Raw genomic sequence first — 22,171 nt, 5'->3', positions numbered from 1 at the left:
CTCGGCCATGTTTCAAAAGAGAGACTGAAAATTTTAGTGAAAAATGAACTTGATTTTTCTGATCTAACAGACTGTGTTGAATGCTTTAAGGGAAAAATAACTAATACTAGAAAGAAGACTGCATACAGAAGGTAAAATTTATTAGAACTCATACACACTGATATATGTGGACCATTTAGGCATCAAACTATTTGTGGGAATGTGTATTTTATCACATTCATTGATGACTTTTCTAGATACAGTTATATTTATCTACTTTCAGAAAAGGCACAAGCATTGAAAGCCTTTCAAATCTTTAAGTCTGAGGTAGAAAATCAACTAGAAAAGAAAATCAAAACAGTGAGGTCAGATAGAGGGGGAGAGGTCTATGGAAAGTACACTGAATCCAACCAACAAAAGGGTCCATTTGCCTTGTTTTTGCAAGACAATAGAATTAAAACTCAATACACAACACCCTATAATCCACAACAGAATGGTGTTGCAGAGAGAAAGAATAGGACTCTTTTGAACATGGTTAGATGTATGATGTGTACAACTGGTTTGCCTAAATTTCTGTGGGGTGAGGCTTTAAAAACTGCAAATTATATTTGCAATAGGACACCTAGCAAAGCCATAGAAAATACTGCTTTTGAGCTTTGGTGTGGCAGGAAACCCAGTTTTCATCACTGCCATGTTTGGGGATGTCATGCAGAAGCTAGGATTTATAATCCAAGCTTGAATGAACTTGACCCCAAAACTGTTAGTTGCTATTTTATAGGTTATCCAGATAAATCTAAAGGCTATAAATTATATTCTACTCATCATTCACCTAGAATTTTTGAAACACATCAAGTAAAGTTTCTAAGTGAAAAAAGTTCACAATACAAACCTTGAGGATTTAACCTCAGATTTTGAGGAAATTGTGTCAGATGAGAATATAAGTGTAGCATTGCCTTTAGAACAAGATGTAACTGATCATGTCACTGGTCACGTAACTGACCATGTAACTGACCAAGTACCTGTCCCTGATCAAGTAACTGGTCCCGTAACTGACCATGTCACTGACCAAGTAACTGTACCTGGTCGAGTAACTGGCCAAGTAACTGACCATGTCACTGACCAAGTAACTGACCATGTCACTGACCAAGTAACTGTACCTGGTCAAGTAACTGGCCACGTAACTGAACCTCAAAATCCTCCAGTGGCTCAGCCTAGAAGATCACAGAGAGCAAGAAAACCAACTTATGGGGGGGGGGGGGGGGAAGACAGTGACTACATTGTTTATCTGCAAGAAGCAGCAATTGAAATGGACTGTGCAGAGGACAATGATCCAACTACATTTAATCAGGCCATTGAAAGTAGTGAATCTCATCAATGGCAGCAAGCAATGGAAGCAGAAATTAATTCCATGAGTCAAAATAGAGTTTGGGAATTAGTTGAACCTGACCCCAACCAGAAGCCTATAGGTTGTAAATGGGTTTTCAAAACCAAAAGAGATGTAAGATTAGTTGCCAAGGGTTTTACACAGAAGGAGGGCATTGACTTTACTGAGACTTTTTCTCCAGTTTCTACAAAAGACTCGTTTAGGATAATCATGGTTTTTGTGGCTCATTTTGATATGGAGCTGCACCAGATGGATGTTAAAACAGCTTTCTTGAATGGTGAACTAGATGAAGTGATTTATATGAGGCAGCCAGCAGGGTTTGTACAAGCTGGACGTGAAAACTTAGTGTGTAAGTTAAGAAAATCAATTTATGGCCTTAAACAAGCTTCTAGACAGTGGTACAAGAAATTTGATTCCGTGATTTCTACTTTTGGATTTACAGAAAATCTTGTTGATGAGTGTGTTTATTTGAAGACAGTTGGGAACAATTTTATTTTTCTGGTACTCTATGTGGATGATATACTTTTGGCTAGCAGTAACATTAAATTGCTTAAAGATACCAAGAGTTTTCTGTCAATGAATTTTGACATGAAAGATTTAGGAGAAGCATCCTATGTACTAGGTATTGAGATTAAAAGAGATAGGGCACATAGACTACTTGGTTTGTCTCAACAGAATTATGTTATCAAAATTTTAAAGAGATTTGGTATGGAGAAGTGTGCAGCTGGAGAAGTTCCCATGTCCAAAGGAGATAAGTTAACCAAGAAGCAAAGTCCCAATTGTGATGTTGAAAAGGAAAATATGGAGTCAAAGACTTATGCCAGACTTGTAGGAAGTCTCATGTATGCACAAGTCTGCACTAGGCTAGACTTGTCTTTTGCAGTAGGGATTTTGTCAAGATTCCAGTCTAATCCAGGCCATGAGCATTAGGTAGCTGGGAAGAAAGTGTTGAGATACCTGCAGAGAACTAAAAGCCACATGCTAGTTTATAGGCAAGTGGAGGATCTGAAACTCATTGGATTCTCAGACTCGGATTGTGCAGGGAATTATCCAGACTCCAAGAAGTCGACTTGTGGATATGTGTTCATGCTTGCAGGAGGTGCTATTGCTTGGAAAACCATGAAACAAACACTTGTTTCAACTTCTACTATGCAAGCCGAATTTATTGCAGTATATGAAACTGTGTGTGAAGGACTTTGGATTAGGAATTTTCTCATGCAGACCAAAGTATTGAGTCACATTGTGGCAGACACACTTGTGATTTATTGTGACAATGAGGCTGCAGTTTTCTTTAGCAAGAACAGTAAAAGGTCAAATAATTCCAAGCATATTGATCTAAAGTATTACAGTGTTAGAGAAAGAGTAAAGCATGGTGAAATAGCTGTTTTGAGTATTGACACAAATTCACAGCTAGCAGATCCTTTCACCAAGGCATTGTCAGTGGTTGCATTCCAAAAGCATACAGCAAGCATTGGAATTTTTAGCCAATTTAGATGCTTAGGTTCAGTAGAGAGTTAGTCCAGTTGGAGCATTTAAAATTCTAAGGCTTTTTGAGTTCTTGTGTTTTAGTTGTGATCTTTTATTTTTTGTTTATCACAACTTATTTGTAATGACAGTTTTTATTATCAATAAAATTTTGAGGTATTTCAAGTTATGATTTTGCTGCAGTTTTATTGTTTTGTTTTGGAAATTATCATCTTGTTTTGAATATTATACTTGCTATCAGATGGCTTAAATCATGTATAGCATGATGTTAAGGTTCAAGCAATAATTTTAAGCCATCAGTGTTCAGTAAATTTGCTTGAGTTTCTGGTTTTAGAAACATAAAGTAGGACCTAATATATGTTTACTTGTTGTTACACATTAACATATATTGTATCACTTCTGGTTTGACATATGTGGATTGCAGGAGCTTGTGTTTGTGGTTTTGAAACTCTGCATTTTTGTTAAAATGTATATTGTTTCTTACTCTGCATAAGTGACTGTGATTTGACTATGTTGGAATGGATTTTCGATTTGAGTTTGTCATCTGGCGCGCACTTCAATAAGTTAAGTAGGTTTTGATGTCTCTGGTGCAAATCATCGAGTATGATATGTGTGAGTCCAAGGGGGAGATTGTTAGATCAAATATGGACTTAACACATATCATCATAAAGTAATTGATGATTAGTTAAATGTCAAACCTAGTTTAACATGGATACAAACTGTAAATCAATACTAGTAACTTAATGAAGCAGTGTATCAATTTATTAAGGATAGTAATTCATTGCTTAGTCTACAAGAAAGGCTGCAAGATTGTGATACATTAGGAATCTAACAATGAAACCTAAACCGACAAGGAATGCTTTAATGGGAGGCTTCTTGAGGTTTAAGTCTCATATATATACAGATGAATTGGTCCCTGATTACTACCACGTTTTGCATATTGTTCTGTCCACTGAGAAGCAAGTTGGTAAGTAACAGAAAACCGTAGTCAGTGATCGAGTTTAGCAGCTGCATAAGATGGAATCCATGCCAGTGATTGCTGAAGGTAAGCTTTAGTTCTTTTGTGATTGTTGTCAAAGCTTGTATGCATATGTTGTGAGCATGTATATGGTTTTACATGGACTTCAAACTTGGGGTACCAAAGTGATAGTTTTGCATAGTCGGATACTAAAGTTAAGAATGAACCTTAGTTCGGGTACTGTTTATAACATTTTCTCAAAAATTTAATATTACTTACATATCAAATTAGCGGATCTGGCCGGTATCCGTTAATCCGGCTGATACGGATTTGCATTGAGCTATCAACAATCCGCTGGGTTAACGGAGCAGGTCGTGTTGAAATTTTTTATTACTAAACGAATTTGGATTTAGATCGATCCGCTCTAAATCCGGTCCATTTACAGGTCTAACTGAGCCACTGGAGACACGCCAATTAAAATGCTACAAAGCTCTAATAGGGGCCGTCGGATGAGTTTTAGAATAGAAGGATTTTGGAGCGAGATGATGAGGGAATTGGAAAGTGGGACAGAGTGGCTTCAGTGGTGTGTTTGTGAGAGAGGAAAAAGGGAATGGAAATCGGGGTGTCAGAGAGAGAGAGAGAGAGGGTTTGGGCTTGTTTGGCTTGATTAGCACGTTTGGCGGGTGTCAACTGTCAAGCCCTCATGTATCACTTGACTTACTAGATTGGCATATCTGAGAAGGAGCCATGACAATGTCAACTCTTGATCAAGAGATTGGTAATTATCTAGGGTTTGGACATTTTTTGCGAGTCTATTGCTGGTTGGGATCTCTTCGGAGTTTATATTGTTCACAAATGTGATTGCTACCTTAATTAGTCAAAGCTTTAAAAACATTCCAATAATTGATTAGCATTACTGTAACAACACCTGATGAAGTTGAGTGAGGATACTAATCGTGCAATGAAAAACTCATTTATAACACTATGTTTGCTATTAACATGCAATATTTTTTCGCCACCTAATTAAATTTATTAATGTCATTGATTTATCCCTAAAATCTAAAAGAAAAAATAAAAGAATAAAATGATTTGGCAAAATATAATATATGAAATTAAAAATAAAAATATAAGAGATGACACCTAAAATTGAAGACTTGAAACCACAAATCTTAAACCTCACTTACTTGACTACATCAACACTAGAAAATACCGTGTAGTTTTTCTCTCGAAAATTGGATAATCATTAGGGATGTTGGAGCAATTTTTTCATTCAGTCTAAAACTCACCCCTCAAACCGATCACACCGAGTCCACCCCCTCGAACAGATCCAAACAAACTGTGGATGACATGGTAATTAATTGAAGCCATGTATGCTTATAGTTTGAAGTGCCATGCGAATGGACTCCCACAGCCTTCCATGTGTTCCTTATCATGAGAATAAGACTGCCACATATATCGCATTTTTGTTTCTTTTCTTGCAAACATCACACAAGATAAGAAGAAACCTATCCGATCAGAACTAATCCCTGGTGTTTGGACAAAACATTGAGGACCCATTTGGACAATTCTGTCAAACAAGAAAGAGACGAATCCAAGAAATCAATGAGTGAAAAAGGGAGAAAGCGAGACTACATTGTTAGTGGCGGTATATTCCAAAGTTTCTTCTAAACTTTAAGACATCTCTAACACAATCAATCAACCCTTTTTTCTTCATACAAACTATTGCAAATACATGATTGCAAAGTAGAACTGATGAAGAAAAACCTAAAAGTTCAACATGATCTTTGATCGACTTAAACATTTTTTGTCATCATCAACCTAAATTCTTCAAAATCCACCACCCCATCTCCATTCTTATCAACCCCTTTGATCATTTGCTTACACTCTTTGAGACTGCTTTTTTCACATCCAAGGCTAACTAGCACCCTCCTCAACTCCTTGGCTGAAATCTTTCCGTTCTTATCAGTATCAAATATGAGAAAAGCATCCATGAGATCATCACAGCCATTACTCTTCGTATCATTAACATTCACAGCATTCATGAACTCATCCAAGTCAATGAACCCGTCTCCATTGCAGTCCATCTCTCTCACCATTCCTTCGGCTTCTTTCACCGCCGCGGACTTGTTCTTGTACCCGAGGCAGCAGAGAACTTCACTGAGCTCCACCGGAGATATCTTCCCGTCCCCGTTTGCGTCTATCACCTCAAACACTAGCTTGAACTGATTTGACACTTCCATGGCCGCAAACGACGATGCAGTAGTCGACGGTGCATCAGAGTTGGAAGACATTTTTCTCTTCTTTCGGAAGCTCTTGCATCCACTAGACGTGCTCCGCCGGAGAGCGGTCAAGCAACTTCTAAAATAACTCATCCTAAAAACTTCCAAGTAACGAGATCAAAGACAAATTTTTTAACCACTACAGTTATGAAACTCCAACTCGAGCAGAGTGGTCGATGTGCATGGGTTCGAATAGTGTGTATAAATGATTGAAATATAGGAGAGGGATATATCTATATATCTATCTCTAGGGAGTTGGGACGAAGTCCTTTCTAGAGGGTGTGGTTGATCGGGTCATGTTTGGTGGATGCCAGCTGAGTTAATGATTCGAGAAGTATATCATTATATATACATCACTCTCAAAGCTTTCTGTTTTTAGCTTTGAGCTAGTTGCTACTAGCTAAGCTCTTGTTGTCTCCGTAATTTGAGGATTTTTTGACTTCTGGTGTTGTTTTTCTTTTATGCCGACCATTATGTCCATACCCTATGTTTTGTCGAGTTATTCAAGGTGCTGTTTATATTTCACATACCAAGATCGTTGGCCTAGTTCAGGATTTAATTTCACCTTAATAGAGTTATGGGTGCCTTGCTAGAGTTTATGGGGCGAGGAAGAGCTACTACCTCAACTTGTTATATAGTTCATAAGCGGAATGTGATTCTCAAATAAGCAGAATGTGTTGCTTCTAAGAATGACCGACTATAGGGTAGAAAAATGTCCTCTCAGTAACTTGGTGATAAAGAATTGATGGTCACCCACCCATGAACTTAATATCAAGGGTGATTCGATAAATAGTTTTACATAGAAAAACAACTTTGTACCATCTAGCATGATCAGCTGAAAAGCGCTTCAAATATCCAGAACCACCAACTATACCTGTAGCAACAGACATCCATAACCATAAGCAATGTGTAGGCACTACCCTTTGAAAACCAGCCAGAAATGAATATGAAGAAAGAGTGTATTCACAGCAGAGAAGGCCACTTTCCATAAGAACAATTTCATTTATCCAAAGATGGTAAAAAAATGTGACTAGCATACAACATCAGAACTCTTGAAGAGATGTATAAATTCTATGGGAGCTAATACTCTCAAATAGGCTACAGAAGGTTTCAAAGCATTAGCCAACCAATCCAAAACACTGCTAACTCTTCATACACTATCAAACTATATTTCCGAAAATGAAAAAAATAATAATAAAGACGAAACTAAAAGAATTGGGGCACAAATTATCATACATCTCAAATTTCATGGTCCCTATCTCACCTGCTCAACATGATCGAAGCAAAACAGGACCCACAGATGAGCTGAGCATGTCACTAAGGGCAGCCTGGACCTCATCGGACCCATGTTCACAAGTTATCAAGGTTGCAAGCAGCGGGAAGAAATGAGACAAGTTATTTTCAAATGAAGTGTCTCCCAAGCAACAGATGGCCTGGAGAGTCGCCACAATAAGCGGTGCGCGTGCAGCCAATTCTCTCCGTCGCCCAGAACCTAGAGGGATCAGCCAATGGTGCTGCTGCCCATTAGATGATTCAGATATCTTCCCAGAGCTAGCGGCTTCAATATAGAACTGTAAAACCTCCTTGCAAAGGTCCACAATGTGGGACTCTACCTCCACCTCATCATAACTTGGAGGCCTGTCCTCTACAAGATTCTGTAAGAATGTAAGGCAGATTTGGTAAGATTCGTTCTCAATACGTAACAGTGGAGGGTCTTGCATTTGCGTCATGGAGCCAAACTCTTGTAGCCTTGCCCGTAAAGTGGTATCAGTGTTGACTTTGTGAGCATGGGATGCCAAATCATGCAGAGCATTGAAGAGGATTAATGTGTTATTCGATGAAAGGTGAGAACGATACATGGTATAAATCTCCATCACTGCCTGTAAATTTTAATGAATCATGGAACCATCAGGAAACTTTAATGATATGATAACATGCAGACTGTAATATCTTTGATGTAATACCACAAATTATTAAAACATGCATATTTTATACACCGCCCAGACATAGATATATGCAGTCTAAGCTAGCATTATCGTCATACTCTTGTATCTTTATATTTTCTAGTTTTAGACATTAGGAAGAAAAAAAGCAAGTCACAATAATTTTAACAAAATTGTTAACTAATAGTTGATGTGAAGTTTCCTAGATCTCAAATTTTTCATTGCAATAATTCCATAAAATGTGGATTCCAATTTGACAATATGTTTCCATGCCACTCACTAGGACTAAAAGCATTTAAGAAATTAAAAACATGGCAAGTAACATTTTGCCTAGGTTTCAAGAAGCACAAAGAAAAGCAGCATAGATAAACCAGATGCTGACAAAGCTTATCTAATAGGCATATTTTATAAGAGAAAGCTATTCAGTAATTGGAACAGAAAGTACCTGAATCAATAATAGCTGAACAGCAGCTCGGCACTTAACGTCAGCCAAGCCAGCATAAAGATGGTTTGTCCTTAGTCTCTCTGAATCATCATCAGGCCTCCCAGACCCTCCATGATCTTCTCTACTAGAAGAAGAGTCTAGGATTCCCATGATGCTATCTCCGTTAAGAATGAAAGAAAAATCAGGAAGAGTTGAATTGGCAGCTTCTTTTAATGATGAAACCACTTCAAGCCACTTCTCATCAGAAAAGAGATCCCCCGCATTGCTCATCAATCGCACAAATGCAGCAATACCTATGCCAGCTAGGCTTTGGTGAGGTCGTCCAATAAAACTGACTAGAAGATCCAAAACTTTCTTCAAAAGAGGATTGACAGTGTCATAAAACTTGACAAAAAGATCAACAACTAATTGGAGTGCCAATGTGCATGTCTCGTACATCCAGGCATCTTGATCAAGCTCGCCTGTTTCACTGTCAATCCCTTGCTCTGGTGAACTTTCCCCAGAAGGATCAATAGCATGGCGCACATAGTCAAATATTGGAAATAGCACTGATTCAAACACCTTTTCCCACAAAGGTAGAGAGAAAAGGTGACCATGGTTACGTAGAGTTTCAAACAGCACTTGTAAGGCACTCTTCCTGATTTCAGGCCTAGGATCAAAGCTAAGTTCGGACAAACCTGCAGAGAAGATAACAATAAATTAAACCTTCTTCCAGTCTGAAATAATAAAAAGCTCTGCTAAGAGTCCCCAAACGCTTTGCAAATTATATTTATAACTGCCAATTCATGCAGCATCCTTACCAGCCAATAAAGGGAACCAGAAATAAAGATGGTCATCCTTGTCTGGCATTCCCCCATTATCTTGTCTTCCTTCTTTCCATCCTTGAGGTGACGTTGGAGATATTTTTCCAGATGCATCCTTGTCCTTATTTCTTGATGAGGAACTAAGACCTCCATCAGCCAGTTTTGTTGCACAGAACCGAAGAAAAGCAATAGCATTGAGGCTAATGTCTTTGTTAAATCTACTATTGGTGAATGCAATTAGACAATTTACGCAATCAGTAAAAGTAGTGGTTTCAGTCTCGGTGATGTACGGAAAGTAGTCGCGAATAATCTTCTCAATTATTTCAAAGGCCAAGAGTACAATATTTTTGTGGTCATCATAAGCTGCCGTAGTGAAGACCTGAAAAGAATCATAGTAATATGTATTAAATATTATGCAAGAAGATAAACTTTATGAAGTAAATAACCACTGTAGGAATGCAAGTATTGCAAGTATTCATAAAAAGAAAAGGTTGGGAATATTCCAGTACCATGAACATGCTCTTCCATCCAGATTTGACTCTATTCACACGAGATAAAACCATTTGGGAGACACATCTGATGATTAATTCTCGTATCTCAACTGCACTACTTTTACGCATAACAATGACAAAAGGTTTCATAAACTCATTCTGAAAATTATAATTAGCCAGCTCTTCTCGCTCCAAGAATTTCATTGACAATTGGCGTAGAGAATCCATAGCAAAAATTGCAATAGACAGGTTTTCAGAACAGCCAATTGTCACGAAGAAATTAGAGAGTACATGCCAGATGCTAGACCACACAAGCCTGATGCGGTTCATGTTATAATGCCTGTAATAAAAAAGACAATTTAAGTCAAACTCTATAATTTTGTCATGGAAGCACACAAATAAGATTTGAAGTAAGGTGAGCCGTACGCAATCTCAACCATCTTCGTAAGGCTGAAAACCCGAGGATCAGATGCAGATCGCAATTCCTCCATAGAGACCTTGCAAAGAGCCTTAACAAAATCTATAATTGCCTCACTGTTCAGCTTTTGACTCCGTGTGAATATGCGGCTCATGTCTCCAACTTGTTCTAACATATTTAAGTTAGAAACCAAATTGTTCATCTGTTCTGATGTGACCATCCCAGAAGAATTCCCACCAATACCAGCACTATCATATGAACCTCTCAACACGGCAGCAGCAGCATACTGCATCTTCCCTTGGCCCTTCTTTTTCAAAACAGGAAGGACAGTTGACTTGGCTTGCTTTGATTTTTCTGATTCATTCTGAGGAAAAGCAAAGAAAGTAGCATCTGGAGGAGCACCCTCTCCCAGGAGATGAAGATGTTCAAAGCGGGAAACACATGTCAAAATATGCTCCCAAGCTTCTTGCAGGTAGTTCCCATCTTCATCTGCAATTGTCACTATTGCCTACAAAATATGGCCAAATAAGAAATATCAGATGCATATAGATCCTTCTCAAAGCTCAAAAATTTGAATAGTTACAGAATTGGGAAAGTTCTAAAGGGAAATATCTATAAGTCATATGGGAGTTACTCATACAAAAGCCATAAGCAGGTCATGAAATAATGTGTTTGCAAACTTAGTAGCTAATAGCACATGATTAACATACTGACTACACCTAACCCAAACTTAATTATGTTTTACCTTACACATTACAGTTACTAAACTTACCGTCCATAATTACTATATTTCATTTCTTCCTTAATAATAAGACAACTGGCAGATCTAAAACAAGCAAGACCAAAAATTTTAGCCAACTAACGATATCATTTCACTCAATGAGTAAAGTTTTTACTCAAAAGCAAGCAGACTGTTAGAACAATCAATGATAAGAGTCGGTCATAGATAATGTGAGCCTCATGAGGTGTCTATGCTGTTGTTGAAGTGAACATATTAATTCCAGAAAAACAACTAGTACAACCATTAAGCTTATTCATATCCAGTGCAACAACTGTGGCATAGTAGAGCAATTACCAACCTTGATTGCTTCTATGTTTTTCTGCTTGATATCAGCAGGAGAGTGGAGGGAAGTAAACTTTGCCAGTGAAGTCACAAAAGCATCTCTATGGGTCTTCATGGACATTGCGGCAGTTACATGGATAGCATAACGAATCCCTTCAAGACACAGAGAAATAACTACTTCATCATCAGTTTGGTCAAGTGGAACACTGAAGGCAGCCAGCATAGGAGCCCAGCAGACTTCAACCATGAATCTAAGAATTACCACATCTGTTGCAGCATAGTAAACTGACCTACAAACAGCCATGCAATTATATACTGAGATTCGAATTTAAAAGATACTGTAGGTTGCTCTAAAATATATGAAGAAAAAATCATCACAAGATGAAAGTGGACTCTGGACTCGCAAAATTCTTATTAAAGAAACCAAGACTCTGGTAGAATTTCAGTGCAGTTGCATATACTACCAAAGTTGATTGCTAAGGCAACTTTATGAGCGCATGAGGCTAGTTATTCTTACTCAGATTTCCGAGCTTTTTCTTGGAATTGCTCTTGCATATGCTTGATAAGATCATCACTGGTTTCCAATTGACTATCCCCCCGTTTACGGATCACAATATTCAAGATACTATCCAAGCCCAAAAGACGGTTAGGGTTCACCGACTGTATCTGCTGAGGAGCCAAATCATATTCTTTCATTTTTATTTCCTTTCTTGATATTCGTTCATACAATGACCTCAAGTACTGCTCAGGTAGATCTTTTCCATCATCTATGCCACGATTGTTTCTTATAAAATCATCAGCTGACATCTGCATGTTTTAATGACCAGAGGGAGTTGAACATCAATTACAAATCTGTTTCAATAATCTAATTAAATCAGGTACATGTTATCTCACCTTGCTCTTCACCATCGGGTTATGAGCATCAGTATTGAGCAGTATCACGGAGTAAGCAAGGACATAGGCTGTATCAGCACTAGTAAAAGCCTTTGGATTGCACTTGCAATAGCGCTCAGCAAACTTTTCCATTATTCTGTCAATCTTCTGTGCCTCACCAGGCAACCTAAAACCTTGAAGAAAGGACCTGATTGCCTCATCAAACTCCAAGTCTTGAAAATCAAAGGAATCCACATAAGCATGCATTACTTTTAGCGATAAGTCTTCTCTTTCTCCAAGGTAGTCTCCAATCAAAGTCTTGTTCAAACCAGATGCATTTTTTAGAAAAGCAGCTATCTCCTCGGGTGAATTGCCCACCTTATTTGCATTGATAAGAAACTCAATTCCTTTCTTAGGTTTCCGATTGAAAAGAGATATACCTTCCTGCCATAAAACATACATTAGATTTTAAGTGCCATGGCAGAACAGAGATCTGATAGCATTCCAAAAAATTGTCTTACCTGAAGTTCCAGCTTGTAAGCTCGGCGTTGCTCGATTGTCAAAGCATCAGAAGCTTCACTGGAGGCTTCAGAATGAGAATCTGATCCTTCAACAGACTCCTCGCCATTCCCATTTGCCATGGGAAGAGCTCCTGGTTCAGAACTATTCTCATTTACTTCAGATTTCTTGGTAGAATGAGGATCTGGAATGCGCAATTGTTTGTTCATCCAGTCCCCGATTGACCTCAGAATAGCAACTAAACACCTCATGGCTTCAAGTTTCATATTTGCCTCTTGAGGAGGTAATAACGTGGTGGCAACACCAGGAGGGACACCTTGGGCAGTTTTGAGAAGGCCATTTACCATCCTGGCAATATCAGGACCAACGGAACAGGAGAAGGAAAACACAAATTTGTTAACAAAAGACCAAATGTATAATATAAAGGTGTGGGAAAAAATGCAGGTACATCTGTTACTAAATAGGATATATCACTATTCAGTGCTTTGAAAATTGTAGGTATTGTATATCAGGGAGTGGATTTCATACGAAAGAACATGGCATACCTCTCAAATATGTTTGATGAATTGACATCGCAATCATAATTGATAAATATGTCGACCAAGATCTGGGAATCAACACAGAGCTTCTCAAGAAACCGAAGCACTATCATCTTCTGCTGAAAATTAGGTTGTGCAACATTCTCTAAAACTCTGAGAACAATCATAGGAAAGAATACTCCAATCTCTGCTTTCAATCCAGCTCTAAATCTTGACACCAGACTAATGAAGATGGAACAAGATAGCTGAAAAACTATCATAAGAGTTGACGCGCTGTTCTTTAACAATGACAGACATAAGTATTGCTTAATTGCACCTAAAAACCTGTTCCATATAAAAAATAAAAAAAAATCTTTAGAGACCTCAGGGTAGGAGAAAACAAGCTAAATTCAGAAATATGCTGAAAACAAGTACATAACATATTAGTCATTTCACTGCATCCAACGATAAGAAGTGCAAATCTAATTGAACAGAAAGGGGAGTGGAGGAGGAGAGGGGTAACAAGACGGAAATTTGTGTAAATCATAAACTTCTGAACTATGCAAATGCACACCAGTGCAAACCAAAATCACTGAAGAGAGCAAATGTAATGGATTGCAATGTCAGAATTCAGAAGACTTATCATGATCTACCAACTAGCAAATTCAAGGGACAAACCATGCAATATTCCCTTCAACAGATGTTCCTAGAGACTCTAATCTGTAGATCACTCTAATACCTCCAGAGATATACCAATTAACTTGCTCTGTAGTAAAAGGGGCATATCTGCATTAATGCATTATGGATCAGCAAGCCTTGGGACATGCTTGATCCAATAACCATCAAACATGTAAACCAATCAATTGATTAGGTGCTATCACTTGTCAGACACTATAATGGAAAGCATTTCCAGGCACCAAACTTTCGAGGACATCACTTGCGCTATGACTTTCAAACATCAGCATAGGTAAAACAATCAATTGATTAGGTGCTACCAATCCTAACTTCTCATTAAAAAAATAACAATAATAATAAATAAATACAAACCATTCTTAACTAAGAACGCACCAGATATCTATCCACCAGCCCTTATCCCTTCAAATTGATAACAAGTGATTCTCTCATTATCTCCCTGTGGTCTAATTTTCTACTGTCATGCCAACTATCACTTAAATACATAGTGTTATACTGAAGATCAAAAGGAGAAGATTTGCCAAATTATCATATCCCTAAAACATTAAGTCTATCTAAATTTCTAGCAATATTTCTAATTCATAACAATGCCACAGCTCTCTTTTAAACTCCTTATGAAGTCAAATCCCCATGCACCATCTCTATTCCCCCAAACAAGTAAAGTAACGAAGTTGCATTGAGTGCAGCGCAAGCAACCAGGTGGTACCCAATCAGCTTAATCAGAATAGGTACTCAAAATAGATAAACAGTGAACACAAAGTGGCAGCATCCAAGATAACCATTTTAATGTGAGAAGTACCTGTCGCTGGTCCTAAACACAGCACCGGCATTCTCCAACAAAATCTTCAAAAGCTCCAAAGCCACAATCTTTCCCTTCATCAACTCCGGATCCGCCAATGCCTCCTTGGGCGGGGTCTTCATAGACAGCTTACAAAGAGCTCTAAACACCAAAAAAGCATCTCTGCGCAACTTATTACCAATCTGAACCTCCAAATCTTCATCTCTCTCTACTTCCCCATCTGCCAGCTCTCCCTTTCGGCCCTCCAATGCCGTCTTGTACATACTAATTTCCCAGTACTTGGCATCCAACATATCCTTATCAGTCGAGTCCAGCAAGTCCGCCGGATTCGTGGTCTCCACCGTGGTGGTCTCGAACGCCCCATCATGCCCGGAAAGCTTAGTAGGCGTCGTCGGATTCAACACCCCATCAATGTCAGACATAATTTTGGTAATAAACCCCTGTACGAACATAGTCATGGAGCCATCAGCATCAGATTTCTCAATGGGATCCATCAATTCCGCCACCACAATGGGATTAATCGGCACCGTAGAAGAGTCCGCCTCCATTCGCCGGAACACAATCACCAGCATCTGGATCAGCGAGGCCTTTGCCGTCGTCTGATTCACTATATTCTTACTCCCCAAATAGATATCGTAGCAAGTCCTCACTATCTGAAGCAAGCAATCGCCGTGAATCCGCAGCGAAATCGACGTCACTGCTGACAGCAGCGTCTTCAGCACCAGCAGCTCCATCTGATCGTCCCCCAAATCGTGGCATTTACAAACGGACTCGATCAATTTCGTCAGCAACTTGGCCTCGGCGCCACCGGAGGCGTCGGCCTCGCCGCGCAGGTAGCCATGCGCGATGAGCTTCTGGATGCAATCGACGGCGGGATCGGCGATCTTCAGCACTCCCGATGCTGCGGCGCCGATGAGAGGGCTGAGAATCGACTCGGCGTCGGCGAGGGAGTACTCACCGGAGCCTCCGTCGTGGAGCGGGCCGGGCTCGGAGGCGTCGGGTTCGGAATCCGGGCCGGTGGGCTGGGCCGCCTTGTCCGGGTTGGAGAGGCGCTCGATGACGGCCTTGCATTCGTTGGCGAGCTTGGCGTGCTTGCGCCAGGAGGCGTTCTTGATGATCTTCTCTAGGGCTGGAGAAACGACCTGTCGGAGACGGGAATCGGCTTCCGAAGAAGCCATTCCCGGCGGTGGCTACGAGTCGAGTGGAGCCGGATCTGCCGAAATGGCTTAGGATTTCCGATTGCCGGACTCCGTGGCGCGAATTGGGAATCGGTGTCGCTCGGTGAGTTGACTCAGTGGCATAGAGAGAGAGACAGAGAGAGACAGAGAGGGCTAATAAGACTGAGACTGATCTCCGTTTCGAGATTTAGATCCGAGTTTTCTCAATTGGAGTGGTGGGAGGTCCAAAGAATTGAAGATGTAATGACGGAAATGCCCTTGGGTAGATGTGGGGTTGGTTGAATTTGGCGGGTGTTTTGGGTATTATTGATGCGGGTGGATCGCTCTGTTTTTCAAATGCTATTATTCTACGAGGAGCTCTCCGAATTCAATATCTTCAATCTGAGGAAATAATATAAAAAAATGTCGTCCTTTTTGAAAATGGAAGAAAATTTGAATATTTTGAAGGTCCAATTAGGAAATGACCCAATAGGATCAAATAGTTTTAACAAAAGCTGTCAAAAAATATATTCTCAAAAAAAATAAAAATAAAAATAAAACTGTCAAAAATATAAATATAAATAATAGGAACTGAAAATTGACCCAAGATGTCATTTTCCAATATTTACAATGACCTAACCATTTTGTTATCATCCTTAGAAGCATGATCCTCCCACTGATAGTGACAGTTGAGGTTGAGGTATGCATTTGGGTGCCACGTGTGTGAATTTGTCAGTTTAAGAGAAAGAGCAAAGATTGATGATATAACAAATCTCATGAGGATATTACCTACGGTGTTTTGGGATATTGAAAAAAAAAAAATTTCACATGAAAGTCTGACGATCGTTTATTGTTTTCTTTCAGAGATAAGGGCGATAAGAAGAATGAATAATGTAGTGGATCTTGGAACTTTGTCAAGACACCATTTTCATACGGTCATCAGTGATCAAAAATTTTGTGGTCACTCACATTTAGATTTAATATTAGGAGTTGAAATTAGAAAAATGTTTTTTAAATATATTAATCTCAACCCTTTAAATTAAATTCAATTATGTGTGAATATAAAATTTACACTTGGTGATCGAGTGAACACTACTATATGATGGTGTCTCTCCTATTGCTTGAGTTCCAATGCAATCTCGAAAGTTTTGGGTTTAGATCTGTAAACTACCTCCTGCAAATGAAGAGAGTGAAATCATTGGATTCATTGGATCCACATTGGGTGATTTTTTGGGTTTGGATAAGAAGGCCCTCAACATAGGAAAGGTTGCGATTATGATTAGATATGATTTTGCTGAATTCACAATCCAAATAAGTCATGAAGGGAGTTGAAGGGGGTTCGGCTTTTCTATGAATATGGACAAAAATTCAAAATTGTTGGCTCCTTTCACTCATTCATTTGCCTCCTGAGGTTGACGTTTTCAAACGCCTTATTGTTGCTGCTACGAGGCTGACTTCAATTTTTTTTTTTTTGAAAAGAGGCTGACTTCAATTGATTTTGGTCATGCTTAGGTGAATACATAGACCTAGTTCACTTCTCATATTTCTAAGTGTGCTCTTCATGGTTCGTTGGCTAATCTGCAACATTTTTCAGCGTCATTTAGTGAGTGGTGATAAACGAGTCCCATCCAGGAATTAGATGAGGGGGCCAACTCCTTTACAACCTCATTGGCTTTTGAAAGTGGAGTCATTGTTCTTATGCTGGGCAAAAGAGAGAGTCATTTCTCCTTCTCTTTCGCCATAAAAACTTTAAAGTAGCTTTTGTGGTTGGCCTCGTTTGGTTCACGGAAATGAAAGTAATTCCTTTATCTTTCCCATGAGAATGGAAATAAGATTTTCCAACAATTTTTTATTCCAAGGAAAGTTGTTAAAAAGTTTGTAAATAATGTAATAAAATAATGGGGCCATGACCACTTACCCAATTTTAGCCAAAAAATTGCTCATTTACTCCACTAAAATTTTAACCTCATTCACCCAATTTAACATTTAATGACAGTTTTGCCCATCAATTAAACTGAAACTCATCGATCTCTCTCCTCTCTCACTCTCTCTCCTCCCAGACTCTCTCTCTTTCCCTCCCTCCCTCCTCCCCCTTCAGCACCGTCGTCGAGGCCCAATCCGAGGCCATCAGAATCACGTCGTCGTTGACACTCAAATCGGTCCGACATCAAGGCTCTCGATCCGTCGTCGTGCAGCACGGTTTCGACTCAAACAAAGACTCTGACACAGTCGTCGATGCACAAATCGGAGGTCACGGCAGTGGCGACGCCAGGTTCCTTTTTGTCTACTCTCTAAGAGGAGCTTCTCTCTGTCGCCGTCGTCAGAGGTAAGATCTGTAGTTTTCTCCTCTCTCTCTCTCTCTCTCTCTCTGCACACACTCACATTCTCAATTTGTTTTGCTTCTTTTTTTATTTTTTTTATTATAAACTGTTAATTGAGTGAAAATGGAGACTCATTGAAAGCCTATTGTGGAGTCGAAACACTAAAAAAAAACATTATTGCCCCTAATAATGTACCTATTGGGGGTCAATAATCACCGCACTATGTATTTAAGTACACTAATCTGTTATTGATTGAAAATGGAGTGTTTTCTTGGTGGTCTATTGGGGGGAAATAGACAAATTATTGGCCCCTAATAATTTCTTAAGTGTGGTTAATTAATCACTAAAATTAGAGCCTTGAAATGTCTTTTGTTGTTTTGAGTTTATTATAGTACAATAATCTGTGAATGATAGAAACATGTGATTTTTGGGTGGTTTATTGGGGGGCAGTAGACAGATTATTGCCCCCCTCCCCCCCAATAATGTCTTTATTGGGGGTTAATAATGTTAGAAACTTCGATTTTGAAAGTCTAAGATAATGATTTTGGTTTTGTTTGCGTGCAAAATGGCAAACCAAGATTCAACCTATTGAGTGATTCTGAAGAGGAAGCACACAATTGAGTGAATCATGCCTCTTGATGCAGCTTGGAGAAAGTGAAAACTGAGATCATTAACATGATATCTAACTTCTAATGTACTGTAAAGGAGGATCTTTATTTTGAAAGTAGGAATTTAACATAGGGATTCCGAAAGTAGGGATTGTACATTCTCCTATGCAATTTATTCTTCAATTACGGTGAAATGATATGATTTGGATGATATGATATACTTTTGTTGCATTCAAATTATTACAGGTCCTTTCAACAAATTGCAGATAGATTCAATAAACATGTTTATTGGGGGGGGGGGGGAGAATAAAACCTCCATTGCCCCCCAATATAACTCTTATAAATAGTCATTGCAAATTCAATCTTGTTCAAAATTTAATTCACTTCTTAAAAAGCAACAAAAATCAAAATAAAAGTCAATATCAATCATCCTCAAAAGAAAAATGTTACAATGAGCCTGAATATTAACAATTATTGCCCCCCAATAAAAATTGTAAAACCTAACAATTCTGTCCAAAAACATTTACTACTGCTTCAGAGGAATCATATAACCTTTTCCATAATAAATGTACCTAGCAACAAAAGGATCACCCATATTCCTGCAAAAAAATCAACAAAACAAAACTATTATTGCTAAACAGATTATTTCCCCCCAATAATAATTTCAAAACTACCAAAACACATCAGAAGTAGCAATAAATTACTTTGAACACAAAGAAAAATATCATTGAACAACTAATATAGGGACTTCATAACAATTAAGACAGATTATTGCCCCCCAATAGACAAATTATTGTCCCCCAATAATGTAGTCAAAACAACCAAAACACTTCATAAACTGTAACAATTTGCTCTTAACACAAAGGAAAAGATCACTAAACAACAACTAGAGAGACAGAATAACAACCAACACACATTATTGCCCCCCCCCCCAATAGACAAATTATTACCCCCCAATAATATAGTCAAAACTACAATACAACCAATTCAACTAAACACGAAGCTCATATTCACCAAAATCACTTCAAAATTAACACAGCAATTCAAATCTAACACATGTACACAAAAAGACCCAGAAATTCAAATCAAACATATTAGATCGAGCTAAAATAATACAATTTGAGATAGATGAAGAAAAGAATCAAACCGCGATGAAGGAGGAACAGAAACAAGACCTCGATCTCGATCCATGGTGATAATCACAGCACAGCTTCTCTCTCTCTAGAAATCGCAGAGTTCGAACTTAACACGAAGCTTAGATTCACTAAAATCAGTTTGTAACCCAAAAAATTCAAAACTAACACAACGTACACAAAAAGACCTAGAAATTGAAATCAAACAGATTAAACCGAGCTAAAATCAAACAATTTGAGAATGATGAAGAAAAGAATCAAACCACGATGAAGGAGGCACAAGCAAGAGCTCGATCTCGGTCCATGGTGATAATCACAGCACAGCTCCTCTCTCCTCTGAAAATTGCAGAGCTCTCTCTCCAGAAAATGCGCAGCTTCTCTCTCTCTCTCTCTTTCTCTAAAATGGCAGAGCTTCTCTCTCTAAAATCAGGGAGTTTCTCTCTCTATCTCTTTTTGTTTCAATTTTCAGCTTTAACAATTAGAAAAGGGCAAAACGGTCCAAAAATATGAAAAAAACATGTCCAACTCTTAGAGTTTTGGGTAAGTGGGGTTTAAAAATAAAAATTGTTGTGTAAGTGGGCAATCTCTTAGAGTGTTTGGGTAAGTGGGGTTAATTAACCCCAAAATTGGGTAAATGATCATTTCTCCTAAAATAATATGATGTGAGTAATAAATGCAAAGAAAAAATGAGGGAAAGTGATTCATTTTGAGGTTTGTAAAAGGAACCACTTTCCCCCTTATTTTACCTTCCTTAAGGAAATAATTTCCTTTCCTTTTGTATCCCAAACTCAAGAAAATAATCTTTCCTGATGCTTACTTTCCACGAACCAAACGTGGCCGCGGAAAGTACAAGAAACAACCAAGGGAAGTGTTGTTATGCCGCTTCTAAAAAAAATCATTAGAGTGGTATCAAGACACCAAAAAAGAAAAAAGGTGTCGCAATAACCCCGCTTCATCTTATCTATTCGACTGCAACTCCTCGCTCAAGTGCTAAGGGCAAGGAGAAGCTGTTGTTTTAATTTTTATATTCAGTTTATACTTTCATCATTGCTTTGTTTATATTTGGTTAAAGAGCTCTCATATGTACCACAATTTAATACATTGACATGTGGAAGTTCAAGAGATATACGTAGTCAATCACACTAAATTATAACTAAAACGCAGCATGGTGCTATATTTCATATTCAAGTTGTAGTTTGTCATCTCGAAAGTTATGCATAAGATTAATTTAGAATGAAAAAACTTCATATAAAAAATGAAAAACCAATGATGCCCTTTTGCTAATTACACAAAATTGTAACTACGTAACACTAATTTGTAACTAGAAAGCACCATGTCGAACTATTTTGTAATCAAATCCGTAAGTAAAGTATACATCTGAAACCCAAATCATGTTAGAAGAAGAAGAAGAAAAAAAATCAAATGCGTAAATTTTCATAACGAATTCCCATATTGATAAAATGAATAAATTCATCGAGTGGTTTGAACACCTGGTATCCAAACAAGTCCATGTTTAAGAAAACAGTTAGCCAAGCCCATATTTAGTTTTGTCCTTAAATATTAATTAGGAAAAATCGTCCGTACAGTACCTGACATTTTCCCCATTCTAAAATTTAGTACCTCACGTTCAGAAAATATCATAACGGTACCTAAGGTTCTGACCCCGACCGAAGATCGGTACCTGGTGCCGTTACCTCCGTTACAAAAACTGACAGCTGGCATATTTTGATCATTAAATGACCAATTTACCCTTTTTTTTAATAACCTTTTTTCTTCTCATAATATAATTAAAAAAAAACTTTTTTTTATACATGAATGCTAAGTGAAAGGGTTAGGAGGGTCGTAGGTGGGAAGGGCTTAGGCGGCGGCGGCGGGAAGGTTCAAGTGGTGGTCGGGCATCAGCAATTTCAAGGTGGCGCAGCAGCACAACAACACTCCAGCAGAGTCGGTGAGCCACCATCACCATCACAGCAACAGCACTCCAGCAGAGTTGCTCGAGAGGTGGGAGTGGCTGGCTTCGATAGGAGGCGGCAGAGGAATTGGAAAGCCATCATTCATCAGCCACCACCACCACAACCACAACCACAGCCACAACCACAACCACAACCACACGACCCCATACCCAAACTTTGTGATTCAAACAACACTCGTAGCAAATTTCAACACATAACACCACCAAAGTGGTTAAAGGAAAACAACTTGAGAAGATTTCCATGTCGATCACTTCGATTTCCCGAAACCCAGACAAAGCCAAGTCCTTGAGCAAGTCATTGGGTTTACTCCTTGGCTGGGTTTAAAGTTG

The 22,171-nt window shown here is 38.6% G+C and overlaps 2 protein-coding genes across 3 annotated transcripts; both read right to left on the bottom strand.

Moving 5' to 3' along the window:
- Nucleotides 1-5,059: 5,059 nt before the first annotated feature.
- Nucleotides 5,060-6,553, bottom strand: LOC112182742 (probable calcium-binding protein CML23). The gene has a single exon (XM_024321281.2). The coding sequence runs from the start codon at nt 6,176-6,178 to the stop codon at nt 5,600-5,602; it is 579 nt and encodes a 192-aa protein (XP_024177049.1). The 5' UTR covers nt 6,179-6,553; the 3' UTR covers nt 5,060-5,599.
- Nucleotides 6,554-6,787: 234 nt separating this feature from the next.
- LOC112177919 (brefeldin A-inhibited guanine nucleotide-exchange protein 2) lies at nt 6,788-16,016 on the bottom strand. Of its 2 annotated transcripts, XM_040515300.1 has the most exons (12): nt 14,651-16,016; nt 13,186-13,503; nt 12,643-12,988; nt 12,143-12,565; nt 11,766-12,055; nt 11,265-11,538; nt 10,194-10,693; nt 9,786-10,107; nt 9,274-9,655; nt 8,474-9,150; nt 7,350-7,965; nt 6,788-6,959 (listed from the first exon to the last, which is right to left on the bottom strand). In XM_040515300.1, the coding sequence occupies exons 1-11, from the start codon at nt 15,826-15,828 to the stop codon at nt 7,354-7,356; spliced, it is 5,322 nt and encodes a 1,773-aa protein (XP_040371234.1). In that variant the 5' UTR covers nt 15,829-16,016; the 3' UTR covers nt 6,788-6,959; nt 7,350-7,353. The 2 variants fall into 2 exon arrangements, with proteins under 2 accessions (XP_040371234.1, XP_024171928.1); XM_024316160.2 differs by lacking the exon at nt 6,788-6,959 and having other exon boundaries at nt 7,068-7,965.
- Between the last annotated feature and the right edge of the window lie 6,155 nt (nt 16,017-22,171).

This window comes from Rosa chinensis, chromosome 1 (genome assembly GCF_002994745.2).
Source record: "Rosa chinensis cultivar Old Blush chromosome 1, RchiOBHm-V2, whole genome shotgun sequence".
Classification (NCBI taxonomy): domain Eukaryota; kingdom Viridiplantae; phylum Streptophyta; class Magnoliopsida; order Rosales; family Rosaceae; genus Rosa; species Rosa chinensis.
Note: the sequence above shows the minus strand (reverse complement) of the source record. Positions and strands in the feature narration are given on the sequence as shown.

What these genes read in the sequence shown, in the direction of transcription:
- LOC112182742 (XM_024321281.2), bottom strand. Translation starts at nt 6,178, where the DNA reads ATGAGTTATTTTAGAAGTTGCTTGACCGCTCTCCGGCGGAGCACGTCT.
- LOC112177919 (XM_040515300.1), bottom strand. Translation starts at nt 15,828, where the DNA reads ATGGCTTCTTCGGAAGCCGATTCCCGTCTCCGACAGGTCGTTTCTCCA. An exon ending in ACCCGATGGTGAAGAGCAAG is followed by an intron (nt 12,056 to 12,142) that starts GTGAGATAACAT and finishes TAAAACATGCAG; the next exon opens with ATGTCAGCTGATGATTTTAT. An exon ending in TTCAGCTATTATTGATTCAG is followed by an intron (nt 7,966 to 8,473) that starts GTACTTTCTGTT and finishes TAAAATTTACAG; the next exon opens with GCAGTGATGGAGATTTATAC.